The 27,084-nt window shown below is 27.0% G+C and overlaps 1 protein-coding gene across 8 annotated transcripts; it reads right to left on the bottom strand.

The window, feature by feature from the left end:
* Window positions 1–777: 777 nt before the first annotated feature.
* LOC127249748 (uncharacterized) lies at window positions 778–7,752 on the bottom strand. Of its 8 annotated transcripts, none has more exons than XM_051272718.1 (12): window positions 7,617–7,746; window positions 7,368–7,452; window positions 5,458–5,542; window positions 4,835–5,222; window positions 4,597–4,745; window positions 3,781–3,978; window positions 3,530–3,694; window positions 2,997–3,395; window positions 2,407–2,486; window positions 1,940–2,306; window positions 1,533–1,745; window positions 778–1,266 (listed from the first exon to the last, which is right to left on the bottom strand). In XM_051272718.1, the coding sequence occupies exons 3-12, from the start codon at window positions 5,500–5,502 to the stop codon at window positions 931–933; spliced, it is 2,340 nt and encodes a 779-aa protein (XP_051128675.1). In that variant the 5' UTR covers window positions 5,503–5,542; window positions 7,368–7,452; window positions 7,617–7,746; the 3' UTR covers window positions 778–930. The 8 variants fall into 8 exon arrangements, with proteins under 8 accessions (XP_051128675.1, XP_051128703.1, XP_051128686.1 ...); XM_051272746.1 differs by having other exon boundaries at window positions 5,458–5,535; XM_051272729.1 differs by having other exon boundaries at window positions 7,393–7,452.
* Between the last annotated feature and the right edge of the window lie 19,332 nt (window positions 7,753–27,084).

The raw sequence follows: 27,084 nt of genomic DNA, 5'->3' as shown, positions 1-27,084 counted from the left end.
TTAAAAATTTTCTCGAAATATCCATTTGAGATGGTGGTTACAATTGTGATGAATTTTATTTAGATATCTGGCAAGATCCAATTACAATAATGCAATAATTCAGGGATCAATTTGTAATTGAATCACTCATGCATATAATCAAATTAAAAATCCTGAGCGGGAAATATGTAGTGCAAGATCTTAACAAAAATAAAAATTCAAATCATGAAGAAAGTTGTTCGAAAATTACTTGTTTTTTAAAAAAATAGAAACCTTAAAACCCAGTTGAACTTCAAGATGAATATTGCAAGTCTTTTTTTAAATTTATTGTTAATATATATAATTCGAAAATTTTATTTATAACCAGCATATTGCAAATCTTTTCTTAAATTTATTGTTAATATATATAATTCAAAAGTTCTATTTGTACCTATAAAATATTAACAAATAAGATACTAATGAAAAAATATGCAAGTTTCAAAAAGATCTTAAATTTGATCATATTTGAAACTTATTAAAAGATTTTAAAAATTTTAATAATCGAAGCTAAAAATCCGTATAAAATATCTTGAAAAAAATAATTTCACTTATAAATCATCAATCATCATCTTCGGATGATACTATTTTTTGAATATCTTGAAAATTCATCGTTTCATGTCAACTCAGACCATAATCATTTTCTGTTAAGTTACACGATAACGTAAGTAATCAAATTTAAATTATAATATTTGAAGTGTCCCATAGGGGTGAAAAAAAAGCAAAGCAGAAGAAAAATAAAGAAAAAGAATAGACACGATGTACACAACATATATATATATACATCATAATCGATCTCAACACAAAATTGAATGGTAATATAATAGTAATGCTTACCGAACATGATAATAGCACAAAATAATAGCTCAAGCTCATACAGTAAACCGAAACTCGATACTAAACGGAGAAACACAGCTAATCCAGTTGCTTGGTCCAGTCGAAAGGCTCCCAGTCGCGCGCAAAACTGGAAACCGCCTGCTTTTGTATCTCTACCGACTCATATCTCCGGCTGCTGCGCCGGTTCATGTCCTCAGCCGGCAGTTGCAGCATGCCTCGGACCACATTGTGCCCAAAGCTGCTTTTGAACTGTCTTTCGTCATCTATCACATGAACGAATCCCCTCTTCAGTCCAAATTCGATGTGGAAGTAAGGGAAATTCTTCGGGATTGAACTTCTGAGACCCTTTTCGCTAGTGTCGATCAGCTTCTTCGCATTGTGCTGACTCCATTCATCTTCAGCCTCGTCGATTGCCTGCACCAAGTCATCACATGATTAGGAAAAAAGACTAATTTTTGTTTGGCAAAATTGCTTATAATTTAAAATCTGCATGAAACTTGTTCGAAATTTAGAAAATAATATGAGATTTTATAAAATGAATTAAATAAATATAGTGCAGACTTTTCAATCCACAAGTTCCACATAAATTTGTCTTTTGGTAAATTACACTTACATTCCGTGAATTATGATGGTTGCGGGCAAAAGAATGTTCTGAAATAAATTCTATTCAATGGAAATACCTTTTTGAAGTAAACGGGAGCCTGTTTTGCGACGTGTTGTGGCAATGGGATGCATTCAACCATACAGTGGCGTCTTTGTTGCGCCAGCCCCATTACCGTCTCGAGGAACACTACGTCCATTTCCTGCTTCGCAAACATCATTATCAAGCATTTCTTGAAGTTCCGAATTTCATCCCAGACATTATCATCGACAGTTCTTGTGGAAGACTCATGCTGCAAAACACACAAAGAAGACATGTAATCTTGCTGGTCCAGTAAAATAATTAATTTCGAAAGATCGACAAGATTGCAAGCAAGCAGACAAGGGACTATCAGGCTCAAAACAGGGTTCTTAAGAGGATGAGTAAGGAAAACAATTTATAAGTAGCAAATCAATACAAATGAAGAGAAAGGGTAAGTCTACACACCTGCAAGGTTAAAATGCAACAATGTCCGGGAACCACGGGCTGCTGTTGAGGCAATGACAAGTAGGTGAAGTTTGCAATGGCGACAACCAGATGCTTGGGTCTTGAAGGATTCTTGAAGCAGAATTGGCAGCGCTCCTGCTGGGTTAAGAACCGGTTTGCATGATTAACCATCTCAGACGATGACTTTTTATTTCCATCTCCCCCTTTCTTCCGATTCCTTTTCCTAGGAGCATCATCGTAATCATATTCTTCATCTGCCTGATTAGATGTGTTGTACCGATGATTATGCATGATCTTTTGGGCGAGATGCAGATCAGCATCATCCTCTTTCCTTTTTTGTTTAGCAGAGACATCGTGCATAATAAGCCTATATATACAACCACATCAGATATTATTATGAGATAGAAACATTAAAAGGATAAACAAAAAGTTAATGCATTTTTCGAAAACAGTAAAATCCAAAGAACCTGCTTCTTGTCCCATCAATTCGGGGTTTACTAAATTCATTGTCAACATTCTGCTTTTCTTTGATTTTCTCGGCTTCTTTCTGAGGGAAAAACAATAAAACAAGATCAAATTGCAGAACAAAGGGAAAAATAAACCTACAACTATAGATCTGAAGCTGACATCATATGACTAAATACATCATCAGATTGTAACTGTAAATTTCATGTTTCTTCACAAAGGAAAGATATGCACATCATAATAATCGAATGTAATTTGGCATTAGGTAATATATTAAGTCCATCCAAAGCAGGTACTCGTTAAGAATCTGAAAGAAAAAATATAAAATGTAGAAAATAAATTTCATACAAATGCAAAGGGCGGATACTGTAACATGCTTAATAAAAATCAAATTAAAAACATTTCAAATATACAATCCTCATCACGGATTTCAACATCCAGAATAAGAATTACTCAAATCCATCAAGCATGCTCATAATCTCTCAACACAGAATATCACATAACAGTATTCCCATAGGGGCTTTTGATGGAAATATTAAATAGGATATTTTCTGAAGAAAATAGGACAAATAATAACAAAATAATTCCATACCAATAATATTTCTGCTCCCTCATGATTCCCTTTCATCCGAAGTTGCAAGGCTTTGGCAGCCAGCTGGTTTGCACTCATTGCTGGTTTCACTGTTCCGGAATTCTCTCTGGTGTCTTCTAATGCAGATCCAGGGGATTCCAAGTCTGATCTTTCTTTTTGATCCGACGAAGTGCCAACATCACCAGAATTACCCTTATTTTGACCGATAAATTTGTCCATGAAGTTTCCATCATTTGAGAACTTATTTAAACTGGACAGTGCAACAGAGACTAGAGCACTATCCTCGGCTGACAGTTTTTTATTTTCCCTCTTTCCCCAAGATAGTGTATCATTGTTTTTTGGCACTCTCATTTTGTAATTCTGTCGGCGTGATTCCTCAACACTTCTCTTTTCAAAATTCTGATGTCAAATAAATACACAAGACTTCAGATGAAGTGTATCTTCTTACGTATGGCAAGAAGACAACAATGTCTATTGAGCATAAGGATATAGTAAAGTTAATTTCAACGCTTTGTAATATGGTTAATCTTTACCTTCTCGGTCTCGTCATTTTCTTCAACCACACTTTTCTGATCATCCACCGACCATCCTCTCCTCCTGCTTTTAATGGCTTGAAGATGAGCATGAGTTGGGGCAACACCACGAGATGCTACAGAAGCAGCAAAATGCCCCATCGAACCCCACCTCTCTTCAACAACCTATAAATCAAAAGCATCATCATAAGAGATGCGATATAATAGATCAAATATGAGCTGAGTCACAGAACAGAATTTACACTATATACCTCCTGAAGTTGTCTTCCCTCACGGGCTGCTTGCTCTTGGGCCCTTTTCAAAGCTTTAAGCCTCCAACTAGCACCACCATCACCAACAACAACAGTAGATAAAAGCTGTTTGTCCCGAGCTTCATCAGACTCTTCGGGATAACCACTCCCATTATCTTTCAGATATGGATTTAGTTCCCTAGGATTATCCTTCTTTAACTTGTGACAGGATCCAAAAAAATTAATCAAACCTCATGATCATAGTCAAAATCAAAGCGAACTTAATGAAATCTGCATAACTTCATGTTTGCATTCTTTTTTCTAAGCATTTATTTGATATAACTGTTATATTGCAATTACTATGATACAATTGTGATAGATATAATTCGTCATCGATATAAACCTATCCATGATTCAACTTTTTCCTTGAGTTGAAAACAGTTTCCAATGCCAATTAAAAAAAAAAAAAAATACACAATAACTCAAGATTAAAAACAAGTTAAGCTACGAACATAAAAATACACTCTAAGGTCTTAAACAAGATTAGTTGAAAAACTATAACCTTATTGCTATTTCTCCTTTAAATAAGTGAACTGCCACCATTAAATTGTTTAACACTTGAAACCTATTTTCACAATGACCTGTATCAAATATTAATGTTGCACAGAATTACCTTTTAGCAGATTTGATGGAAAACAATTGTAAATCACTTTGTAACAAGTAAAAAGGAATTCAGTTCAAGAAAAAGGTGGATGATATACATAAATCTCATCTTTGATTGATTCTTTTTTTCTATTTACGATGTATCTAATTCACACAACAGATTTTGGTGTATACCTCTTCAGCAGGAGCTTCCACTGGCTCAATGTGTGAAGACTTATCAGAAATCCTCTCTGAATTGTCTTTTGGCTGAAGCATCCAATCCAAACCCATTTCTTTCCTCAAAGTGCTATTGGAGTTCTGTGGTTCTGATCCTTTACCTTCATCTGATTTAACATGTCAAATAAGTGTCATATAAAGTAACAAAATCATAGCCAAAACATGGTAATTTGTTAGACAATGTCACAATGCATACCCCTCATCGACTTTTCACTTTCTGAAGCACTCGAAGATTCATTATCTGAGGAATACTCTTTTCTTTTAGACTTTCCCTTCTTCTTTGAGCGGCTTTTATACTCACTACCTGAGTTACCATCATGTCTTTTCTTCTCTCGTCTCCCACTCGTGTGTTTCTTCTTTCCATGTTCTGGATCACTTAGGCTGCCACTTTCTCCTGATTGTGAAGATAAATCCTCTTCCGAGTCATACCACCTCTTTTTCTTCCTAGAGTCATTTATTTTCTGAGGACCTTCATCATCAGAACTGCTATAATGTGAACGCTTAGATTTTGCCCCCCTCTTTTCTTTTCTATAAGCAGACTTACTCTTGCTTTTTCTGGAATTGTGGGCAATATCCTCCTTTTCCTTAAACAAAAAAGTAATAAAACCCGTAAGATAAATTAATTTTTAGTGGCCAATGATTGGGAATCAGAAAATGGAAATTCATGGATAACAATTCAGAGCCAACAATTAAATATTCTTACTTCCCAGAAAAAGAAACTAGATGTATGCTTTCATAAGCCCACATAAACAAAAAGGAATTGGAGGAGCATAGACATAGGAACCCTAACCATAGGAACTTTTATGAACTAAAACTTACCTCGTTGATTTGATCCCGCGGTATGAACTTAAGTCCTGAAAGCATCGCTTCTTCCCCACGTCACAATATTCAGTGATACTGCACTCTATTGAGTTTGAGTCATATTCTAATTTGAAATGAGAATTTAAAATATAAATTTAAGGGAAAAAAAGTCATAATAATCTATAATTGAATATACAGAGCAAAAAGAGGATTTGTCAAATGACAACAAGTCAAAAACAGAGACAACTTCGGAAATTTGGCTTGTTCGGTCGAATATATGTATTTTGGCCATACATCATTCAATTCTAATACGAGAACATACACAATTAAACATCCAAATTAAAAAATTAAAGCAAAATGTTGATTAACATCCACAGTGGTTTATACATAAAATGCTTGTTTATGAACAGAACCATATCCTGACCCATTCTTTCTACAAAGCATCCCTCCTTTGCTAATGCATTCCTTCATGTTCACAAGCCCACAAATATTAGTTTCTGTATATTCTGCAATATATCATATAATTCAGTTAAGAATTTTCTAATCAAAGATACAAGCTTGAACAAATCCAACTCCTCCACAGCTCTGCTTGCAACCTCAACACACAGATTTCCATCATTCTACGAAGGGAATGACACATAAAACACTCTAAAATGGTTATTTAATACAACATTTTCTACATAGTTAACCCCCCTTAAGCAGATGCAGGTAACCCCCTCCACTTCATGGCAAAAGTAAGCTCCTAGGGTTAATAAACGAAAAGTATACTTTATAGTATATTGAAAATATGAATTGCAAAGTAAGTGATATAACTAGAAGGAGCATTGACATAGATTGGATGTAGGAAATGTCAAAATTAATCTATAATAGTTTGCAGAACAACTAATCCTATACATAACAGAAGTCAAATAGATTCAAAAAACCAACATACAAATAAGTATTTTCTTACATGCAAAAGCACAGACAAGAACATTTAGAATTTTGATCAAACTAATGGACGGGGAATGGCTGGCATGATCCAAAACTTTGACACATTTCATTTTAAGAATTGATGATCCAATGAAGAGCATAAGTTACATTAACTTCACATGAAACATTGGGCTGACAAAACAGATAAGTGGAGATTCACATTGGAGGGCATGAAACTTATGCATTATTCTAGTTAATGGTAATGATATAGGCAAGTGAGATTTAGCAAACCACTTAGAATGCTTAAAATCCAATAGCAACAATATGAACTAATTAAAGCACCAAATACTATCGATAGCAGTTATTGACAAATACTAATTCAGAATAGTCAGAGCATATAACTTAAACTCATCAAAAGCCAAACATATAATAAAAATAAAGAAGTCAAAGTATGTATGGTACTGATATTAAGTACAACAGTAGGATAATTGACCAAAAAGGAAATCAATTTAAATGAAAAATATGTGAAACAGCATCAATCAAGCTACATCACATAACTAATCTCATGGCTTGCATCTTAGATTTCCAAACATATGAATAAAGGTATGAATGTGTCCTAAGCTCTACTACGTGCTAATCACAATAGCAATTTCAAATACTATATTCAAAGTAGATAGAAATATCAATGCTCGCACATCTACATAAATCCTAATCTCTTTTTTTTTTTCTTTCTGTTTTTTTTTTTTTTCAAATCAATCTGTTTTTATGTTATTAACAAGCAAAGTAGGCAGATTGTAAGTTTTCAAATAATTTACTACATCAACTATTCATAGAAAAGCAATGTTACTAATCAGATTAATTCGCTCAAAATAAGGCACCAGAAGCTGAGTCAGTCTCTATGAGAAATGCAGGGAAAACAAAGACCCACAAAAAACCGTGTCCAGAACTTCTCAATCGATCAAAGAATACTTCAGGAGGAAAATATGTATAATTAAAACCAAATGGAAGAACTAACATACAAAATCGGCCTAACCAAATCGCCACCTTTGTAAAAACCTAGATGCACCATACAGCAGCAAACCAGAAAACCTCAAAGCAATTCACCTAAAATGCAAAGACAAGAAAATCACAGCAACAATCATTCATTCAAATACCCAAAATCCAACCGAAAAAACACGCGGCAAGCAAATACATGTCTAGGGTTTGAACAATCTCGAGCAAGACACCAAAATTCTAGGGTTTGGAAGCTGGGTAAGCAAACACGATACCTCAATTGGGCAGGTCCCTCTTGCCCTTGCGACGCGACGGAAGGAGAGGCGGAGACGAAGACGCGACGACGGACGACGGGGTAATTAAGGATGGCGCTGTTCTGGGAGAGAATTTTAGGGAAATTTTTAATCTAAGTGTTCGGTAGAACTGTAGACTTGCCCGTTCGGCTTCGAACCGTCGGTTCGAACCGCCGGTTCGCCGGTTCCGGTTCAAACCGAAACGGGGAAAGGATAATAGAGGGAGGAGGAACTTGGTGGCGTGTGGCTGCGGCGGCTGTGGATGAGTACGTGTAAATGTGTTGATTAGGGATTTAGGGAAAATTGTGTGTATTAATAATAATATTATATTTATAATTAATTTTTTTATATATTATTAAATTTTTATAAAATAAAAATAATATTTATTGTAATAAATATAAATAATTATTGATAATATTGAAAAAAATAATACTATTATTTATATTTTAAATTTTGTAATTTTTTATCATATTAATATTTTTATAATTTATTTTTATTTAAAATTTAATTAATTATATACTAAATTTATTATTTTAATTATTTTTATAATGTAAAAATTTAATTAATTATTTATATATATGATTTTTACATAATAAATAAATAATAAATATATCTGAATAAAATTAATATTAAATTTAATTATTTTTAAATAAAATTCAAATTTAAAAAAATAGAAAATAAAAAAAATATTAAAAATAAATATATATAATAAATCGGCGGTTAGAACCGTAACCAGCGATTCATAAACTTTATTTTTAATATATATGAACTTCATTACATATTACCAAAAACTTTCACATTTATATTTATTTACACAAATACTCTCGTATTCCTTCCGTTTCAAAACAAAGTATCCATTTTTCTATTTTAGTCCGTCCCATAACAAAGTATCTATTTCCTTTTTTTTAGTAACCGTACTCTATACCTAACATTACAAATACTCTTACAACTTACAATATATTACACAAATGTCATTACCTTTATATCACACATATTAATAAGATTATTTTAGTCATTTCTACTTTATTCCTACTATATCCCAATATAATACTAATATTTATAAAACTACGTGCAAAAAGCAAATGGATATTTAGTTTCGGGGCGGAGGGAGTATTAATTTTACATATCATATAAATAAAATAGTCATTACATACTAAAATATCACTAATTATCATTAAAATATACTACCTCTGTCTGACTCTAAAGGTCCAATTTATTTTTTGCGTGTTGATATTTGAATATTAATTATTATGTCAAAATATAGTACAAATTAAGAAAAAATTGAAAAAATAGTGTTTTATAATACTAATAAAATAACATTTATACAAAAAAATTATACAAATATAAAAATATTTTTAATGTTAAATACAATGACGCAAAAGATAAATATAATCTTTTGAACCGGATAAAAATAGTAATATTTATTAAATTACATAAAAATAAATATATACTTATTAAACCACAGAGAAATTATTAATTTTTATATTTTTTATTGAAAGAATATACATCATATTAAAATTCAAAAAAAGTGGATGTATACTTACTATTATTATTATTTTTTATTTTTTTTATTTTTTATTTTTCTTATGCCCGATGTGGCGTATAGTAAAATCGATTATGTGTTTTAAGATTTTAAATTAGGCCGGACTCCGATGAGTTATGGGTTTGATAAAATCTATTATGAATTGGGCTTCGTTCCAAATTATCATTTGTTCGGGGATTGGATTTTAAATACACTATTTATTTCATTTTTTTTCTAAAAAATATCAAATTAAACACTTATTTTTTATTTTTTATACTCCCTCCGTCCCAGATACCATGTCCAAGTTGCCGTTTCTGTCCGTCCCACATACCATGTCATTTTTATTTTTTGAAAAATGATTACACACTTTAATTTCATTTTAAATTTTTAAATTTTATTTTTTTTAATTTTAATTAAACGAATTAGTTATCTTAATTTTAATTTATAATTATTTATATTATAGGATAATTATTTTCACTAATACATTCTTAATTATCTACTAATTACACCCCTCCTAAGATATAGTGTCTACAGTGTAGCAGACACTGTATCTGAGACGGAGGGAGTATTATACTAAAAATCAATTTTACATTCAAAATATCACATCATACAACTTTCAAATTTAAAAATTTTACTATTCAAATCTCAACTCAAAATCCAAACCCCCACACAAACACACCCCTAAAAATGAATAATTATAAAAATTATACTACTATATTATATATAATCATTTATATTATCTAAATTTATAATTTTATATTTTTGAATATTTCACAACTTTATGTTTTGCATAATTCGATTTATCATGTTTTTCAACCAATCATTATTATGTTGTTGTAATGCTACTGCAATTGAAAATATATTATTATTTTTATTTTAAAAATTTTTAAAATTAAAATACTTAATGCTACATAATATTTGATTTTTTAATTATATGTTATATAACTATGTTGGTATGTTTTAGTCGAACAACCAAGAGCCGAATCCAACCCGATTTGATTTGTGAACAGCCGATCATAAAATCTAATCTAAAATCTGATCCTCTCCCAAATTTTTTGAGCGGTTCTTTCTTCTCCCAAATCTGTTCTTCTATGATAAAATCAGGTTTTAATATTTTCTTTTATGCTCGTTTAAATCTCGCATGTTCTAATCTCATCGCTCTCTCAACGGGTTTGTTACTATCGATAAACTTTGGGGTGTTTATCTTCTTCTCACCTCATCTATATATATGGGATTTTTCTATTCATTTAACACCAAGTAAAATCGATATTCTAGGTGTTTTTTGTGGCGGGTCTGGTCGACCTTATTCTAGTCTTCTGTCAGTCCGATTTTTGTCCATCTATTCAGGTTCCTTGGTGTACCAACGATCTAACACTTAGTGGTGTCGGCAACATAGAAAGACTTGGAGTCTGGTGAAGAGAGTGAATGTGATTTGATCCGAGTGCTTCCATCAAATTTTTTGTCAATTTCTTGATTCTTTATTTAAATTCTTGACTTTCTTTAATCTTGTAATTCGCTAATAATTTCTGTCGAAAATTTTTATTTTGCAGATTTACAAATGTTCCAAATCGATTCAGAACCCAACAACTTATAAATAAGAAAAAAAATATATAAATATATTTTCTGATGGAACAGGTTCTGAAGTCTGCAAATATGCCCAAATCCGCCCCATTGTCATCCCTACCTGTATATGTTATTCTCTTTCTTCAATGAAGCCTCCATTTTGTTGCATTTGTTTGCTCTTTCTTATCATACAAATAGTTAAGTTTGTTGATGCCGATTTTCAACAATAAAAAGTAAAATCCGAAAATAAAAATTATCTTTGAATTTGATAAAATAAATGTCTGACATTAAGAATCTCTAGACACCGTACGATACATAAATAAACTAGAAAATAAACTACTACTGACTGAAAAAATAAAATGGTGATCCCCAAAAGAAATTCCAGTGAATTTGATGTCGATTGAAGATGATTTTTCAGAACAGACCCGAATTCTTAAATAACCCTTTAAAGAAACGGTTTGAACCGCCGTCTGGTCGGTTACAGCAACCGCTGTCAACCACCCACAAGGTCCTCCTCTGTCGACACGTGTGTTAACCGACTCACCAACCGCTCGCGCCAGTTATAGGACTCAACTGGCTCGGGCGACCGCCTCTGAACACCTTACTGCCTTAAATGGGCGGCTGGCCCGACCGGCTACTCAGCCGCCCAAAATAACCCCTGGCTCCTCAGACGGACCGCAGGCCAACCGACCAATCCAGATACTAACTGGTCGCTAGACCAAACGACTCATTGGTCGCCCAATCAAGCGACCACCATCTGGTCCCTTCAATCGGCTGAACAACCATTCGTCTAGACGATTCATTGGTCACCCAATTAAGACCAACTGACCGCCCTTTCAAGCAACTGAATTACTGTTTGACCAAATGACCGGCCAATCGATCAGGCAATTAACAGGTCGCTTAATTAAACGACCAACCAACAGACCCTTTATTCGCCCGATCAATTAACAGACCTTTCCTTTCGTCCGACCTCTTTTTGACCGACCTCCGCATCGGCCATCTCATCCTTCTTCGCCCGACTTTTTCTTTCGACCGACCTTCGTATCGGCCGTCTCATCCTTCTTCGCCCAACTTCCTCTTTTGACCGACCTCCGTATCAGCCGTCTCATCCTTTTTCTTTGCCCGACCTTATCATGTCTGACCTCCGTGTCTACCGATACTTTTTCTTTGCCCGACCTTATCCTGTCCGACCTCCGTGTCTGCCAATACTTCTTTCTTTGCACTTCATTTTTTGCTCGACTTTTGGGTCGTTTGGCTTATATTCAGACCCAAGAATCCTACTGCCATTATTATTATTATTATTATTATTATTATTATTATTATTATTATTATTAATATTTTTTGTACTCAACAAAGTTAATTTGAAATAAGATCTTGATTAAAGTTTTTGTTTAAATAGTATTTTAATTACGATTTTTGTGAGAAATAATATATTTTTACTGAAAATTATGCCGGCTGAATAATATTAATTTAAATTTGAAACGGTAAAAGAGAAAATCCAAAATATTTCAATTTTGTCACTTTTTTTAAAGTCTCACAAAATTGTTCACTTATTTCAACGTTATTTCTCACATATTCTGATGATATTGCATAAACATCTTCGGTGTTTGAGAATCAATTTTGCCAAAATTTTTAAATTGCATATCTAATATTGGATAAAGACTATTTATAATTCTAAAATAATAAAGAAGATTTACATATGTGACTATACATATATATATATATAGTTTTTCTAAATCTCTTAATCTACCTACACTAATTAAGAAATTGAATACTACTTGATGGTTTTAAGATTTTGGTATGTTTCTTTTGTAAGATTGATTTTTTACATATTTTTTTAGTAAAATTATATACTACATATATTCATTATTTTTATATTAATTATATAATTTTTTATATTTTACATAAATATATATATATATATCAAATTAAAATACAAAACAAACACACTAGTGTATAAGTATTAATATCGCTTATAAGACCGCGTGGGTTTGTGTAATATTATATTTTGAAAAATATAATGTAAATTTATTACTATTATTTTTGAAAATAATTGTTTTGCATAGTTTTCATAAAAAAAAAATTATATATAATATTTATGTATATATGTAAACAATTATTAGAAAATATATATTTGCATATAAAAAAGTTAAAGCTGAATATAATTATAAATATATAAAATAATATAAAAGAAGAATATATAAGAAGTATATTTTTTAGAGAAAAGTTGACTTTTATAATCGACGTAAAATTATTATACTTCCTCCGTCCCATAACAAAAGTATCGTTTGTTTTTTGCACGTAAATTTTTGAATATTAATATTAAATTTATTTATACTAAAAAAGACAAAAATGCTCCTATTAGTATGGTGTAATATAAAAGTAACGATATTTGTATAATATATTATAAATTGTAAGATTATTTATTATGTTAGATATGTAATACAATTACTAAACTAAGAAATGATATTTCTAATGGGACGGACAAAAATAGAAAATTGTATCATTCTTATGGGACGGAGGTAGTAGATCAATTTTATTTTTACGGTAATTATTGTACTCTATCCGTCCCACATAATTTGTCCACTCTTTCTATTTTGGTTTGTCCTGATATAATTTGTTATTTTTTTTTTTTTGAAAATGTAATTATACATTTTAATCACATTTTAAAAAATTCATAATTTATAACTTTTTTTATTTCAATTAAACTATTTAGTCATCTTAATTTTAATTTTAAATTATTTTTATTATATTATAATTATTTTTACTAATATATTTTTTAATTAATTACTAATTATATATTACCTAAAACTTCGTTATTTAACTAAGGTGGGCAAATTAACTGAGACGCACAAATTAGCTGAGATGAAGATAGTATTTTTAACTAATAAATTGAAAAAGACCTAAGAAATGAATGAAATTTAAATGTATATATTGATGTACACAACTTAGTTGATCATCATATTAATGTTAAAAAATTATATTGGATTGATAAACAAATTGCTAAAGTTCTTGTTATTACCTTTATTATTAAGTTTTATTTATTTATTTATTTATTTAATATATATGAAACTCAATAGCAACCAGATAAATACGCGTTCAACTTAACTCAATTTGTTGAATACTTTTAAATATTTTTGGCTAAATTACACAAAATTTATTCGTAGTTTTATGAAATTGCGTCAAATTTTCTATACTTATAAAATTGTGTCAAATTCTTTCTTGGTTTCATAAACTCTGCATCTAACCCCATCGGCGGTCCTTATTTAACGGTATTTGATCTAAATACGCTCAAATTGCAAATAAATTTTAAAATCTTAATTTCTAAACTCCTAAAATTATAAATATATTCATTTTTCTTATATTTAGTCTAAAAAAATAATAAATATACTAAAAAATGGTTATTTTTAAGTTTTAAGAGTTTATTTTTACTGTTTTTGTAGGTTAAATATAAAAATATATATATTTGTAATTTTAGAGGTTTAGAAATTAAGATTCTAAAATTTATTAACAGTTTGGGTACATTTATGTCAAATACTGTTAAATAAGAACCGCCGAGGGATTAGACGCAGAGTTTATGAAACCATAAGGGAGTTTGACGCAATTTTAAAAGTACGGGGAATTTGGCACAATTTCGTGAAACCACTGGTAAATTTTGTATAATTTAACCAATATTTTAATTTAAGTTTAAATTAAATTATTTAGAAAAACATTCTTAATTATTATTATTATTATTGTTGTTGTTGTTATTTTATTATTAATAGTTTTTCTTTAGAATATGAGAATTTTGATTTCCTTTATTTTTTTTCTCTGTTTTTACATGACACAAAATTTCAATTTTTAGTTAAAAATATTACATTAATATATAATATGATAATACATTTAAAATTAAATATAATATTATAATATATATATATATACATATTTTTTAAAAATAACACTATCAATATAAAAAGTTTGTGTCTGTTTTACTTAATTTACTTCACAAGTGACCTTTTATTGAATTGGATAATTAATTTATTTTATGATAAAATTGAATAGTGTCAATTAAAAGAAATAATGAAAATAAAAATGAAGAAATCAGAAAACATGTATAAACACAAGAAAATAATAATAACAATTAAAAAAAAAATGGTATATGTACCAATTTATCATATTGAAAGTATTAAATTTATTGAAAATTTTGTGAATTGATATTTTCCATACATTATGATTTTCATACTAAAAATCTTTATACGGTATTCGTATATCATGTTCAAATCTTTGGTATATTGTAACATATATATATATAAATTAGTGACGACAATTACAATGTTGAATTTATATTCAGCACTGTGCTGAATAGCACACCGTATACTACAAAATATAAAGTATATTTTAATATAATACAAAATATAACACATGACCTAACAATACATGAGTTAATTTCACACAACACATACAATACTTGATTTTAGCACATGACATACTTTCATGCAGTACACATAATTATGAACTAACAACGCATGTTTTTATTACAAACAACACATGTTGTATATAATAAAGACGTATGCTGTTTTTATATTTTACGTGTGCTGATATAGAGAATCAACGTGGTGTTGATTTTTCAAATTCAGCATCCTAACATTTTAGTATACCAAAAGTTTTTGTTGGTATGCCAAAAATATTTTTGTTCTATAGAAAAAAATTCGGTATGACATTTGTACGAAGTTTGGCACGTGGAAATTTACTAAAATGTTCGATATAATATTGGTATACAAAAAAGTCAAAGGTCTCTCACCATGAAGAACTAAAAGTCAAAGATTTGTAGGATCTATTGCAATAAATAATGGCATGTGCAAATAATTTTCCAACTTAAAAAAAAAAAAAAAAGGGTATATTAGTTTTTATTTATATAAATAAACAATAGAAATACACAAATAATAATTATAATAATAAAAATAAAGAAAAAATAAATAAATATACACACAAATTCTAAACAAAAGTATAACTAAAAATAATTATTAAATAATAAGAAATATATAAAAAAATAAATTTTGATTTTAATTTGAAATATTAATGTAAACAATGTTAAAATAATAGATATTTATTGCGTTATACTCCCTCCGTCCCATGTAATATAAGTGTATTACTGTAAACACGAGAATTTAGGTAAAATATAATTAGTAAGTAATTAAGAAGTATATTAGTAAAAATAATTATAGATTAAGATTAAGATAAGTAAATAGTTTAATTAAAATTAAGAAAATTATAAAATTTAAAATTTAAAATGCGATTAAAGTGCATAATTATATTTCCAAAAATAGAAAGGACAAGTTATATGGGATGAACGAAAATAGAAAATAGGGACAAATTACGTGGGACGGATGAAGTATATTACGTCTGTTTATTTATATTCAAAATAGTGCCAGCATTATGCCATATAAGAAAAGAGTATTATCAAAAAGATTTGTTCAAAGTACTATTAAATAATGTCTTCTATAATATAATATAGTATTTCCTCGATCCCATAACTGTGTATTTTTTTTTTTTTTTTATGGACTTTTAGAAATATTAGTATTATATTGGGATATAATAGAAATAAAGAAGAAATGACTAAAATAACTTTATCACTATGTGTGATATAAAGATAATGATATTTGTATAATATATTGTAAGTTCTAAGGGTGTTTGTAAGGTTAGATAGATAGTACAATTACTAAAAAAGGAAATAGATACTTTGTTATGGGAGATTAAAATGAAAAAATAAATAATTTGTTATGGGACAGAGAATATGATAATATTGATTTGACATATCTATTGTCATCTAGTGTTTGCTAAGTCAAAAAGATTTTATTGCAATAAAATTGAAAATTGGAATGCTAGATTTAGAAAAATCAACATACTAGTCAAGACTCCAAAAAAAAAAATATCAATAAAAAATTCAGATAGTATATACTTTGTAAAATAAAATTATATGCTATATTCATATTTGAATTATAATAATATAAATAATGTGCTATTTAAATTCTTGATCAATGCTTTTCTCAAATTTGATCGGTACTATTGGCGAAATAAGTACCATAACCGAACCTTGAAAATTATAACAATTGTTTATTTATAAATCTTATTTTATTATTGTATTATACATAATAAAAAAAATTATATTTAATTACACCCGTCTTAAAATACCGTGTCTACAGTATAGCAAACACGGTATTTAGGACGGAGGGAGTATTTAATAAATTTAGTTTTTTAGGATATAAGTTTAATTATTCATAAATATTTTGTATATTATATATTACATGTCTCTAAAGATCACATTTACCTTTTGCGTCATTGTATTTAATATTAAAAATATTTTTATATTTGTATAATTTTTTGTACAAATATTCTTCTGTTGTCGTTATAAGACACTAATAAAAATATTTTTACAATTTTTTCTTAATTTATACTACGTTTTGATATAATAATTAATAGGGTAAACTGTTTTTTTAGTCCCGTAACTGGACCCCTTTATCATTTTAGTCCCGTAAGTGGAACCTGTCGCAAACTAGTCCTATAAGTGAAAACTTTTCGCGGTTTTAGTCCTCCGGCGCCGGAGACGCCCGCGTGGCTCGCCGGAGGTGACGTGTTCGCCAGGTGTTTTTTTTTTTTTTTTTTTAAATTTTTTAAAAAACTTATTTTAAATTTATTTTAAATTTTATTTGCATTTTTTATTTTTTTATTTAGTCCAATTTAAAAAAAAAATTAAAAATGAAAAAATAAATAAATCCACGTGTCCGCCAGGTGTTGCTGACCTACCGGGACACCTGGCGGACACGTCACCTCCGGCGAGCCACGCGGACATCTCCGGCGCCGGAGGACTAAAACAACGAAAATTTTCCACTTATGGGACTAATTTGCGATAGGCTCCACTTATAGGACTAAAATAATAAGGAGGTCCAGTTACGGGACTAAAAAAACAGTTTACCCTAATTAATATTCAAATATCGTGCAAAAAAGTAAATGAGATTTTTACAATCGGACAGAAGTAGTATATAATATTAATACTCCATTTGTTTTTTGCAAGTAATTTTAGAAATATTAGTATTTTATTGGGATGTAGTAGGAATAAAGTAGAAATAACTAAAATAACCTTATTAGTATGTGTAATATAAAGGTAGTGATATTTGTGTAATATATTGTAAGTTGTAAGGGTATTTCTAATGTTAGGTAGATAGTACAGTTACTAAAAAAAGAAATGAATACTTTGTTATGAGACGGATTAAAATGAAAATTGAATATTTTATTATTAGATGGATGATGTATTATAAAATTGATTGTGTAAAAAGTAAAAAAATATATATATATATATATAAAAACTCGTTACAAAAAGTTGAATATTCAAAAGATAATACTCCCTACATACTATATAATTTGTGCATATTTTCTATTTTTATCCGTCCTACACAATTTGTCCTTTCTATTTTTGGAAATATAATTATGCACTTTAATCGCATTTTAAATTTTAAATTTTATAATTTTCTTAATTTTAATTAAACTATTTATTTATTTTAATATTAATTTATAATTATTTTTATTAAATAATAATTATTTTACTAATATATTTCTTAATTACTTACTAATTATACTTTATCTAAATTTCCGTGTGTACAGTAATACACCTGTATTACATGGGACGAAGAGAGTAATAAATAATACAATATATAAATATAAAAAAATAAAAAAAACTTTCAAATACTATTTTAAATCAATTTTAAAGTACAAGATAACACATGTCAAAAATTTAGCGAAACTAATTCATAGGTACTAAGCATCAGCCGGCCGAACCCTAAACTGGCTAATAATAATAATAATAATAATAAATATTTAATTAATTGATTAGGGTTACTCATTGCTATATATACCCAAAGTGCTGCATAGATTACCAACAACATCAAGAAGCTGTAGAGAAAAGAAGATAAAATAGGATGTCTGGCTGTCCTGCAGGTAATTTCTATTTTTATTTTTATTTTTATTTTTATTTTTTTTCTTTAGAATTTTTAGTTATATATTATAAATTTCAATAAAAAAAATAAATATATTCTTTTTTATTTTTGATATAAACTATTATACCTGATAAATATTTTATTTAGAAAACAATAAAAATTAAGGGTGTGTTCATTTAGATTTGAATTGAGTTTGTAAATAATAAAAAAATGAATTGAAATGTTTTATGGATATAAGTGTTTAATATGATATTTCGAATTAAAATTAACAGTTTTGATAATATATTAAATCTAAGAAAATGATAATTATTATTTATTACTCCCTCCGTCCCGCAAAAAATGGAGGGTGCGTTTGACAATTAGCGTAGTTGTTAGCTGATTAAATTAATTGTTAGCTGTTAGCTGATTGAATTAGCTGGTTTGACTAGCTGATTCAATTGACGGTTTGTATTCAAGTGTTTGGTAAAACAACCGTTCGACATTAACTGTTTATACATAAAATGACTATTAAGGATATTGATATGTTATTTTTTAAAATATTTTATTTTGTTCATTTTAGTTTGAAATTATGATAAGTTTTGTTATTAATTATTAAAAATTATAAAAATATTATAAAATATTATTAATTTTTATTTTTATTATTTAGATTTGATAAAATTATTTTTATTAAAAAATAATTTTTTATTAAAATTATATAAAATATAAAATAATAAATCTTCTGGATATATATTTTTATTATGTTAATTATTATTTTAATATATATAAATAAATTAATAAACTTTGTTGTTTCTATTTGATTTAATTTTAAAATTTTATATATTTTACAAATAAAATGATTTATATGTAATAATTAATAATAAAAATTATTTTAAATTTTAAAAAATAAAAATATAATTTAATAAATTAAATATATCAAAAATAATTAATAAATACTGCTATAAAAATATATTTATATGATAAAATAAATAATTAAATTTTAAAGGTAAATAAGGAATAACCAAAATTAAAATGAAAAAACTTTTTCAAAACGCTGGGTAGATTAGTTTTTCAGAAATTAGCTTTTTGGGTCAAAAAAGCTCTTTCAAAAAGCTAATTTACCAAACACCTAAATTAGTTTTTTGACGGGTAAAACAGCTAAAAGTTGTTCAATAAGCTAAAAGCTCTTCAAAAAGCTTTTTCAAAAAACTAATTTACCAAAAACCTAAATTAGTGTTTTAACTTGTCAAACAGCTAAAAGTTGTTCAATAAGCTAAAAGCTCTTCAAAAAACTCTTTCCCAAACACCCTCGGAGTCTTTTGTTAGGGACACAATATTTTAGATAGTGTATGTTATTAAGTTATTAATAATAAGTTAAGACAATATTTTGTTATTTTTTATATGTGTAGTGTTGTTGGTATTTTAAATATTTTTAGAATTATATCTCAATAAAATATATGCAATATGAATATCATTTTGTAGACAATAAAATGTTATATAATACAAATGAATAAAAAAATATATTTATTTTATTTATCATTACCATAAATTGATTTTATAAAAAATGAGGAGTTTTAAAGGTAAATAAAAATATTTGTTAATTGAGGAGAGAGATAGAAATAAAGGTGTTTTGAGTGGTCTAAGATGTTAGAAGTTTAATTAAATTGATTTATATTTGTTAAATATATTTAAGATTGATAAACTTACCCAAATATAAATGAGTCACCTTTTGTGGAACGTACCAAAAGGGATTGTGGGACTTACCGAAAAGAAAATGGCGGAACCGAGGAAGTACTATTATTATTAGTACTCCCTCCGTCATGCAAATGTGTGCTCATTTGACCGGTCACAGGTTTTAATAAAAATGAATAATAATGATTACTTTTTTCTTTTATAGTAAAAAAAAAACAAAAATATAATAATTTTTTATTTAAAAAAGAAACGAGAATATTTTTCAATGACTACCCAAAAAAAAAAAAAAAAGTGAGTAACATTTAAAATACAAAGAAGACAATTGTCTTTAATTTTCAACCTAATAACACCATGTATATATATATATATATATATATATATATATTTATAATATTTGTTCTAATCCAAAATTTATTTGAAGCCTATTTGATCATTTTTTTTTAATGAAATATTTTATCCGTATGCTATTTGAACTCCTTTTATAATAGAATTAAGGCAGAAAATTTACAAATTTCTCCCTATATTTCCTCAGTTATGCAATTTTAAATACAATAAAAAAAACATAAAAAGAATAGTAAATACAAAATTAAATTTATATTTTTCTCTAATTATTACTCATCCGTCCACCTTTCAGGATCACGATTATATTTTAGGTCATTATATTTAATATTAAAAATATTTTTTATATTTGTATAATTTTTGTACATATATCTTTCTATTAGCATTATAAGACACTAATGGAAGTATTTTTGCAATTTTTTCTTAATTTGGACTACATTTTGGTATAATAATTAATACTCAAATATCAACACGCAAAAAGTAAATAAAACCCTTAGAACCGGACGTTAAGTAGTATATTTTTAAGTAGGCTAGAGGCAAAGATGAATGATACATATAAGAGTGTTCTCAAATAATTATATATGTAAAATATTTTTCGTAATTTAATATGTACAATATCCATATATAAATTATTATTATTATTATTAAAACTTCATTTTAATTTAATTTAATTTTTTTTTCGAATAATATATATGTACATTAATGCATAGGTACTTCCAAGAGTTCGTGGCCGGAGCTCGTGGGGGCGCATGGGGAGGCGGCAAAAGCCATAATCGAGAGGGAAAACAACAAAGTGAATGCGGTGGTGGTTAAGGAAGGGAGTTTTACGACTCCAGATGTTCGTTGCGATAGAGTTCGTGTTTGGGTCGATCCTAACACGGAGACCGTGACTCGAGTGCCTACGATTGGATGAAGAATACGATGATCAATGTATTTCTTATAAACTTTAAAGTTTTAACTATGTGTCGAAGATTCGTGTTTTTAGTTGGTTTGTTTTGTCTTTGGCGTAATGGATGAAATTGTTGGATTCGATTTATTTTCCCGCCTTAAAATGGGTGATTAAAAATCTCCGTATAATGAAATTGTTTTGCTTATATTGTGTATTTTAATTACAGTCATATATATATAATTAATAATACCTAGTATATCGTTTTTTTAAATACTATTTTAATTAAAATAGTATTAATTTTAAATTAAAATTAATACTATACATATCTTTTAATAAAAATATATTTCTTCTGTTTCTTAACAATTTATCTATTTTTTTATTTTGGTAAGTCCCATATAACAAAGTATCAAATTTTTTTTTTTTTTAGTAATTGTACTATGTATCTAACATTACAAATACCCTTCTAATTTACAACCTTTATATAACACAATACTAATAAGGTTAATTTAGTCTTTTTACCTTTACTTCTACTATATCCCAATATAATACTAATATTTTTAAAACCCAATAAAAAAAATGAATATATAAATATGAAACAAAAAGAGTATTATTTTTTTTTCACAAAATATTATAATAAAATACTATTTGAATAAAAATTCAAATAACCCTCTATTTCAAATCAATATAATTACTAATTACAACCAAATAAATATATATTCATATTATTGTATAGGACATGTGATGAAAAATCATACAAACTAAATTTCCTTTTAAAATTCATTTGAATTTGAGTTTTTATGTTAATTTTAGTTTAAATATTATTTTAATATAATGCTTTGTAAGTTAGCGAAAATATTATATTTTTATTAGAAAATCAACGAATTGAATAGTAAAGAAATAGATTGACATTAAACAAACAAATCGTAACATTTGGGATTTGAATTTTTTATTTATATTTTTATTTAAATAGTTTGATTTGATATTTAAGAGAAAAATAAGTATAATTTTATTGAAATTGTGCAAATTAAATAGTAGAATTATTTATTTAAAACTCAGACCAAATAAATTCTAAGAAAAATTCAAATGAATACAAAAACAATTTTGATGATATTCTCATTTAGGATTCAAAAGTTAGAAAAACATTTTAAATATGGGAATTGACCAGTCTCGTTACATTAATTCGAGTTTCAACATAATGTTTTGACTGTTTGGCTTCGTTTCTGAAAAAAATGAAAAGGATTCTTGGCTTTTATTTTAAAACATAGATAGGATTTGATCATTTTGTATTTTTTAATAATATATTTTTTTATTTATAAATATTACAAAAAAGATACAATATATTCCATACGATCGTTCAAATCTATTCTCACTTTCCTTTTTTTTTTGTTGTCATCCAAGTTTATTCCCGTTTCTTTTTTTAGTAAAAAAATACCACTTTTCTTTACAAAAAAAAAAAAAAAATTTCTATTCTTATATATTTTTCTTAAAACCCGTGCCCAGTCAAATGACCACACAATTGGATGGCGGAGGGAGTATATGTTAATATAATATATGCATTTTATTCACTTACAAAAAATAAAAGATTCAATATAAACCATTACTATTTAGGTCCGTCCCACATAAAGTGGTACACGTGGTTTTTGTTGTCGAAAATAAGAGTGAAAATCGAGATGTTTAAGTCGAAATCAAATAAGACATTTGATATAACAATGAATTCGAGTTATACTTTGCATACGATCTCCTTGAAGCAAATTTGATCTGCTACCAGTTGCTTTCAGGATAAAACGAATCAACTGGGGATTAAAGATTTCACCACGAACCGAACCAAGAAAATCTATGAGAAAATAACAAAAGTATTTTTATTTTAAAGAGAATTAGTGAGGACTTTGGAGGAAATGAATTTTTACGAATTGAAAAAAAAAATGCATTTTTTTAATTTATTTGACTTTTAATTATTCAAATAAATAAACTCGAATAAAATGCAAATTATATTTAATTGGATGCCGGACAATAACAAATGTTTTTTTTTTTTAAAGAGAAATAGAGAAAATTTAGGAGGAAAAGAATTTTTTCAATTTATTTGACTTTCAATCAATCAAATAAATAAACTCTAATAAAATGCAAGATTATATTTAATTGGATTGGGCTCGGCCAGTGGTTCACGAGCCCAATCAAGCCTATTCATGACCTCAGCCCAATTCATATTATTCATTCTTTTAAGATATTTTAGATATTTATTTTTATATTTATATTTAAATCTGATCTTATATATATTACATTATTTAAATTTGAGTTTATCGAATCCGTTTTGTATTGTCTGTATATAGGTACACAGTTATTTTGATGAATAATAACACAGTTTCATTATTATCCCAACAAATTCATTTACACTAATATATCGAAGGTTGAAGAGTTTTGTATTTCCAATGTGGAACAAATGTCCCTTCGTATTCTTCTTCCTCTTTCACCTCGTTAATATTCAATAGTTTTCGACACGAGAATTTAAGTAAATAGTACTTTCTCCGTCCAAATATAATAGTCTTGTTTACCATTTTTGTCCGTCTCAAAATAATAGTCTCATTTTCATAAATAATCATATCACTATAAAATTATCCCTGTTTTTTTATTATTATTACACAATTGCCACTACTTTTTACACTAATATACTCACAATGACAAAAAAGTAATTTATCATTACTTATTACCAACTACCAATATAATATCAATATTCCTTAAATTTCGTGTCCAACATAATAAGACTGTACTTTTGGGACAGAGAATATTAAATAGGATAATTTGATAATTAAGTGATATGATAAAAAAAAAAATGTATTTATTTATTTGATGATGTGATGGGATCAAGAGTAATATATATTTATTAAATAATTAATTATTTCTTATTTGAAAAATATTGCAAAGTATATAAGGCAATCTAAAAAAAAAATATTGCATATAAGATAGAAGAAGTATTTTTTATATTAGCAAAACAATTTTTTCATATTAATATTAAAATATATCTATCCAAAATTATAAAATAAACACAACTTTATGTATATTTAAATTGGTTTACAATTGTTTGAGAATATTAAAAAATTCTTATATTTTAATATTTTAAGAAAATAATTACAAATTAAAAATAAAAATAATAATTATATATTCTTTTCAAAGTTTTTCGTAATTTTTTAAAAGTAATTTTAATTCATAGTAATTTATATATTCCTTCCGTCTCATTGAAAAGTTGTCATTTTCCATTTTCGTCTGTTCTAAAATAAGGTTACCATCTCATAATTTAGTAATTGTACTACCTACCTAACCTAATAAATAACCTTCCATCTTACACTATATTATACAAATGTCATTACTTTTATATTACACAATACTAATATGAACATTTTTGTCTTTTTTAGTATAACCCATTATAATACTAATATTAAAAAATCTCCGTGCAAAAAGTAAACGGCAATTTTGCACCGCGACGGAGGAAGTATATATATTTAGAAAATATAAATATTATTTTAAAAAATATATAATATTTAATTAGAAAGTTTATAATCATCCATAAAAATATAAATTACTCATATTAATTAAAAAAAAGAGATATATTTATAATTTAAAATATATATTAAAAACTAATAGTGTAAAATAATATCAACAATTTAAATTTTAATGAATAATTATAAATTTTTTAAAGATAATTTATATTTATAAACAATATTTTTTATTTAAATTTTGAATTAAAATTATTTTGAAAATTTTACTAAAATACTTTAAAATATATATTAATTTATTATTTATATTATTATTATTGTTATGTTGCAATTATATTTTAAAATATTAAATTTCAATGATTTTTTTTTTTATGTTTTAAAATAATTTTAAAAATAATTTTAATTGAATTATTAATATATGTATATTAAACAATTTGAACATGAACTAAAATAATCCTAAAATATAACAGTAAATTATGAACATGACATAAAACAAGACAGTAAATTATGAATATAACTGTATTGATTGTCCATAAAGTTTAGTCAAATTTTCAAGTTTTCAATACAGTTGTTTTCATTCCCTATAAACTATTACTCCCTCTGTTAAATATAATTTGTCCCTATTTTTTATTTTCGTCTGTCCCACGTAATTTATTCATTCTTTTTTTGAAAATATAATTATACACTTTAATCTCATTTTGAATTTTTTTAATCTTAATTAAACTATTTAGTTATCTTAATCTTAATCCACAATTATTTTTATTATACGGTAATTATTTTTACTAATTCACTTCTTAATTACTTACTAATCACACTTTATCTAAATTCTCGTATCTACAGTAATAGGCCCATAATACATGGGACGGAGCTAGTATAAAATTAATTTGAATGGAATCAAAATTTTTAAATAAGATCAAAATTAATCATTGTAGTTTAGAATGAGAGTTCAAATATATTTTTTCTCATAGCCAAGTAAAAAAAAAAAAAAAAAAAAAGGGTCAAAGTAAAAACTCAAACAAACAGTCCATTATGTGTAGGCAAAAAAGCAGCCTTTATTCAAACAGTTTGAATGAATTAAAGGGAAATCAAAAAATGCATGCTGCGGTCAAAACCTCTAATAAAGACCAGACTATTGACCACTCAACACCTGCTTTATATATAATTAATTAATTAATCAATATTCATAAATTCGGGTTTGTTTTTTCTTAAAAAAACTTCAGGCTTTTACTATCTGATCTATGCGTTTTTTTGAAAAAAAATACATTTTTTTTTTGTACAAAACGTCTAATTATTTATTATTTTAATATCAAACTCAAACTAAAATTTTCTCAAATCCATCAAAAGAAATTATTTTTTGTTTTTGTACTATAGTATCTCCGTTCGACTCTAAGGGTTCAATTTACTTTTTGAGTATTGATATTTGAATATTAATTATTATATCAAAATATAGTACAAATTAAGAAAAAAATTACAAAAATACTTTCATTAGTGTCTTATACTACTAATAGAAGGATATTTGTACAAAAAATTATAAAAATATAACGATATTTTTAGAGTGTGTTTGTTTGGGGGTTTGAATTTGGAGTTGAGATTTGAATAGTAAAAATTTTGAATTGTAATAATTGTATGATATGAAATAAATAGGTGTTGATGTGATATTTTAATGTAAAATTAATTTTTAGTATAATATAAAAAATAAAAAATATGTGTTTGATTTGATGTTTTTTTGGAGAAAATTTTGGATGAATAGTAGGATTTTGCCAAAATTTTTTAAATGAACACGCCCTTAAAGTTAAGTACAATGACACAAAAGGTAAATGTGACCTAGAGGAAAACAGAGAATGTATAATTTAGAAAAAAACATTTTGAATTTATTTAATTTTGATTTGAGTGTGAATTTTTTATTTTTTATTTTAATAATATTTTGATATAATATTTTATAATATTAAATAATATATTTTATTAAAACCGTGATGGCTAAGGGGCCGGAGTGGCTGCGGATCTGGCACTG

The sequence above is a fragment of the Andrographis paniculata genome, unplaced genomic scaffold (assembly GCF_009805555.1).
Source record: "Andrographis paniculata isolate CXL003 unplaced genomic scaffold, ASM980555v1 Contig11END, whole genome shotgun sequence".
Lineage (NCBI taxonomy): Eukaryota > Viridiplantae > Streptophyta > Magnoliopsida > Lamiales > Acanthaceae > Andrographis > Andrographis paniculata.
The sequence above is the reverse complement of the archived record's forward strand: the minus strand, read 5'-3'. Positions and strand labels throughout refer to the sequence as shown.

Coding starts and splice junctions, on each gene's coding strand:
- LOC127249748 (XM_051272706.1), bottom strand. CDS start 5,502: ATGCTTTCAGGACTTAAGTTCATACCGCGGGATCAAATCAACGAG. Junction 5,223..5,457: donor CGCGGGATCAAATCAACGAG/GTAAGTTTTAGT, acceptor TTTTTGTTTAAG/GAAAAGGAGGATATTGCCCA. Junction 4,746..4,834: donor AAGTGAAAAGTCGATGAGGG/GTATGCATTGTG, acceptor ATGTTAAATCAG/ATGAAGGTAAAGGATCAGAA.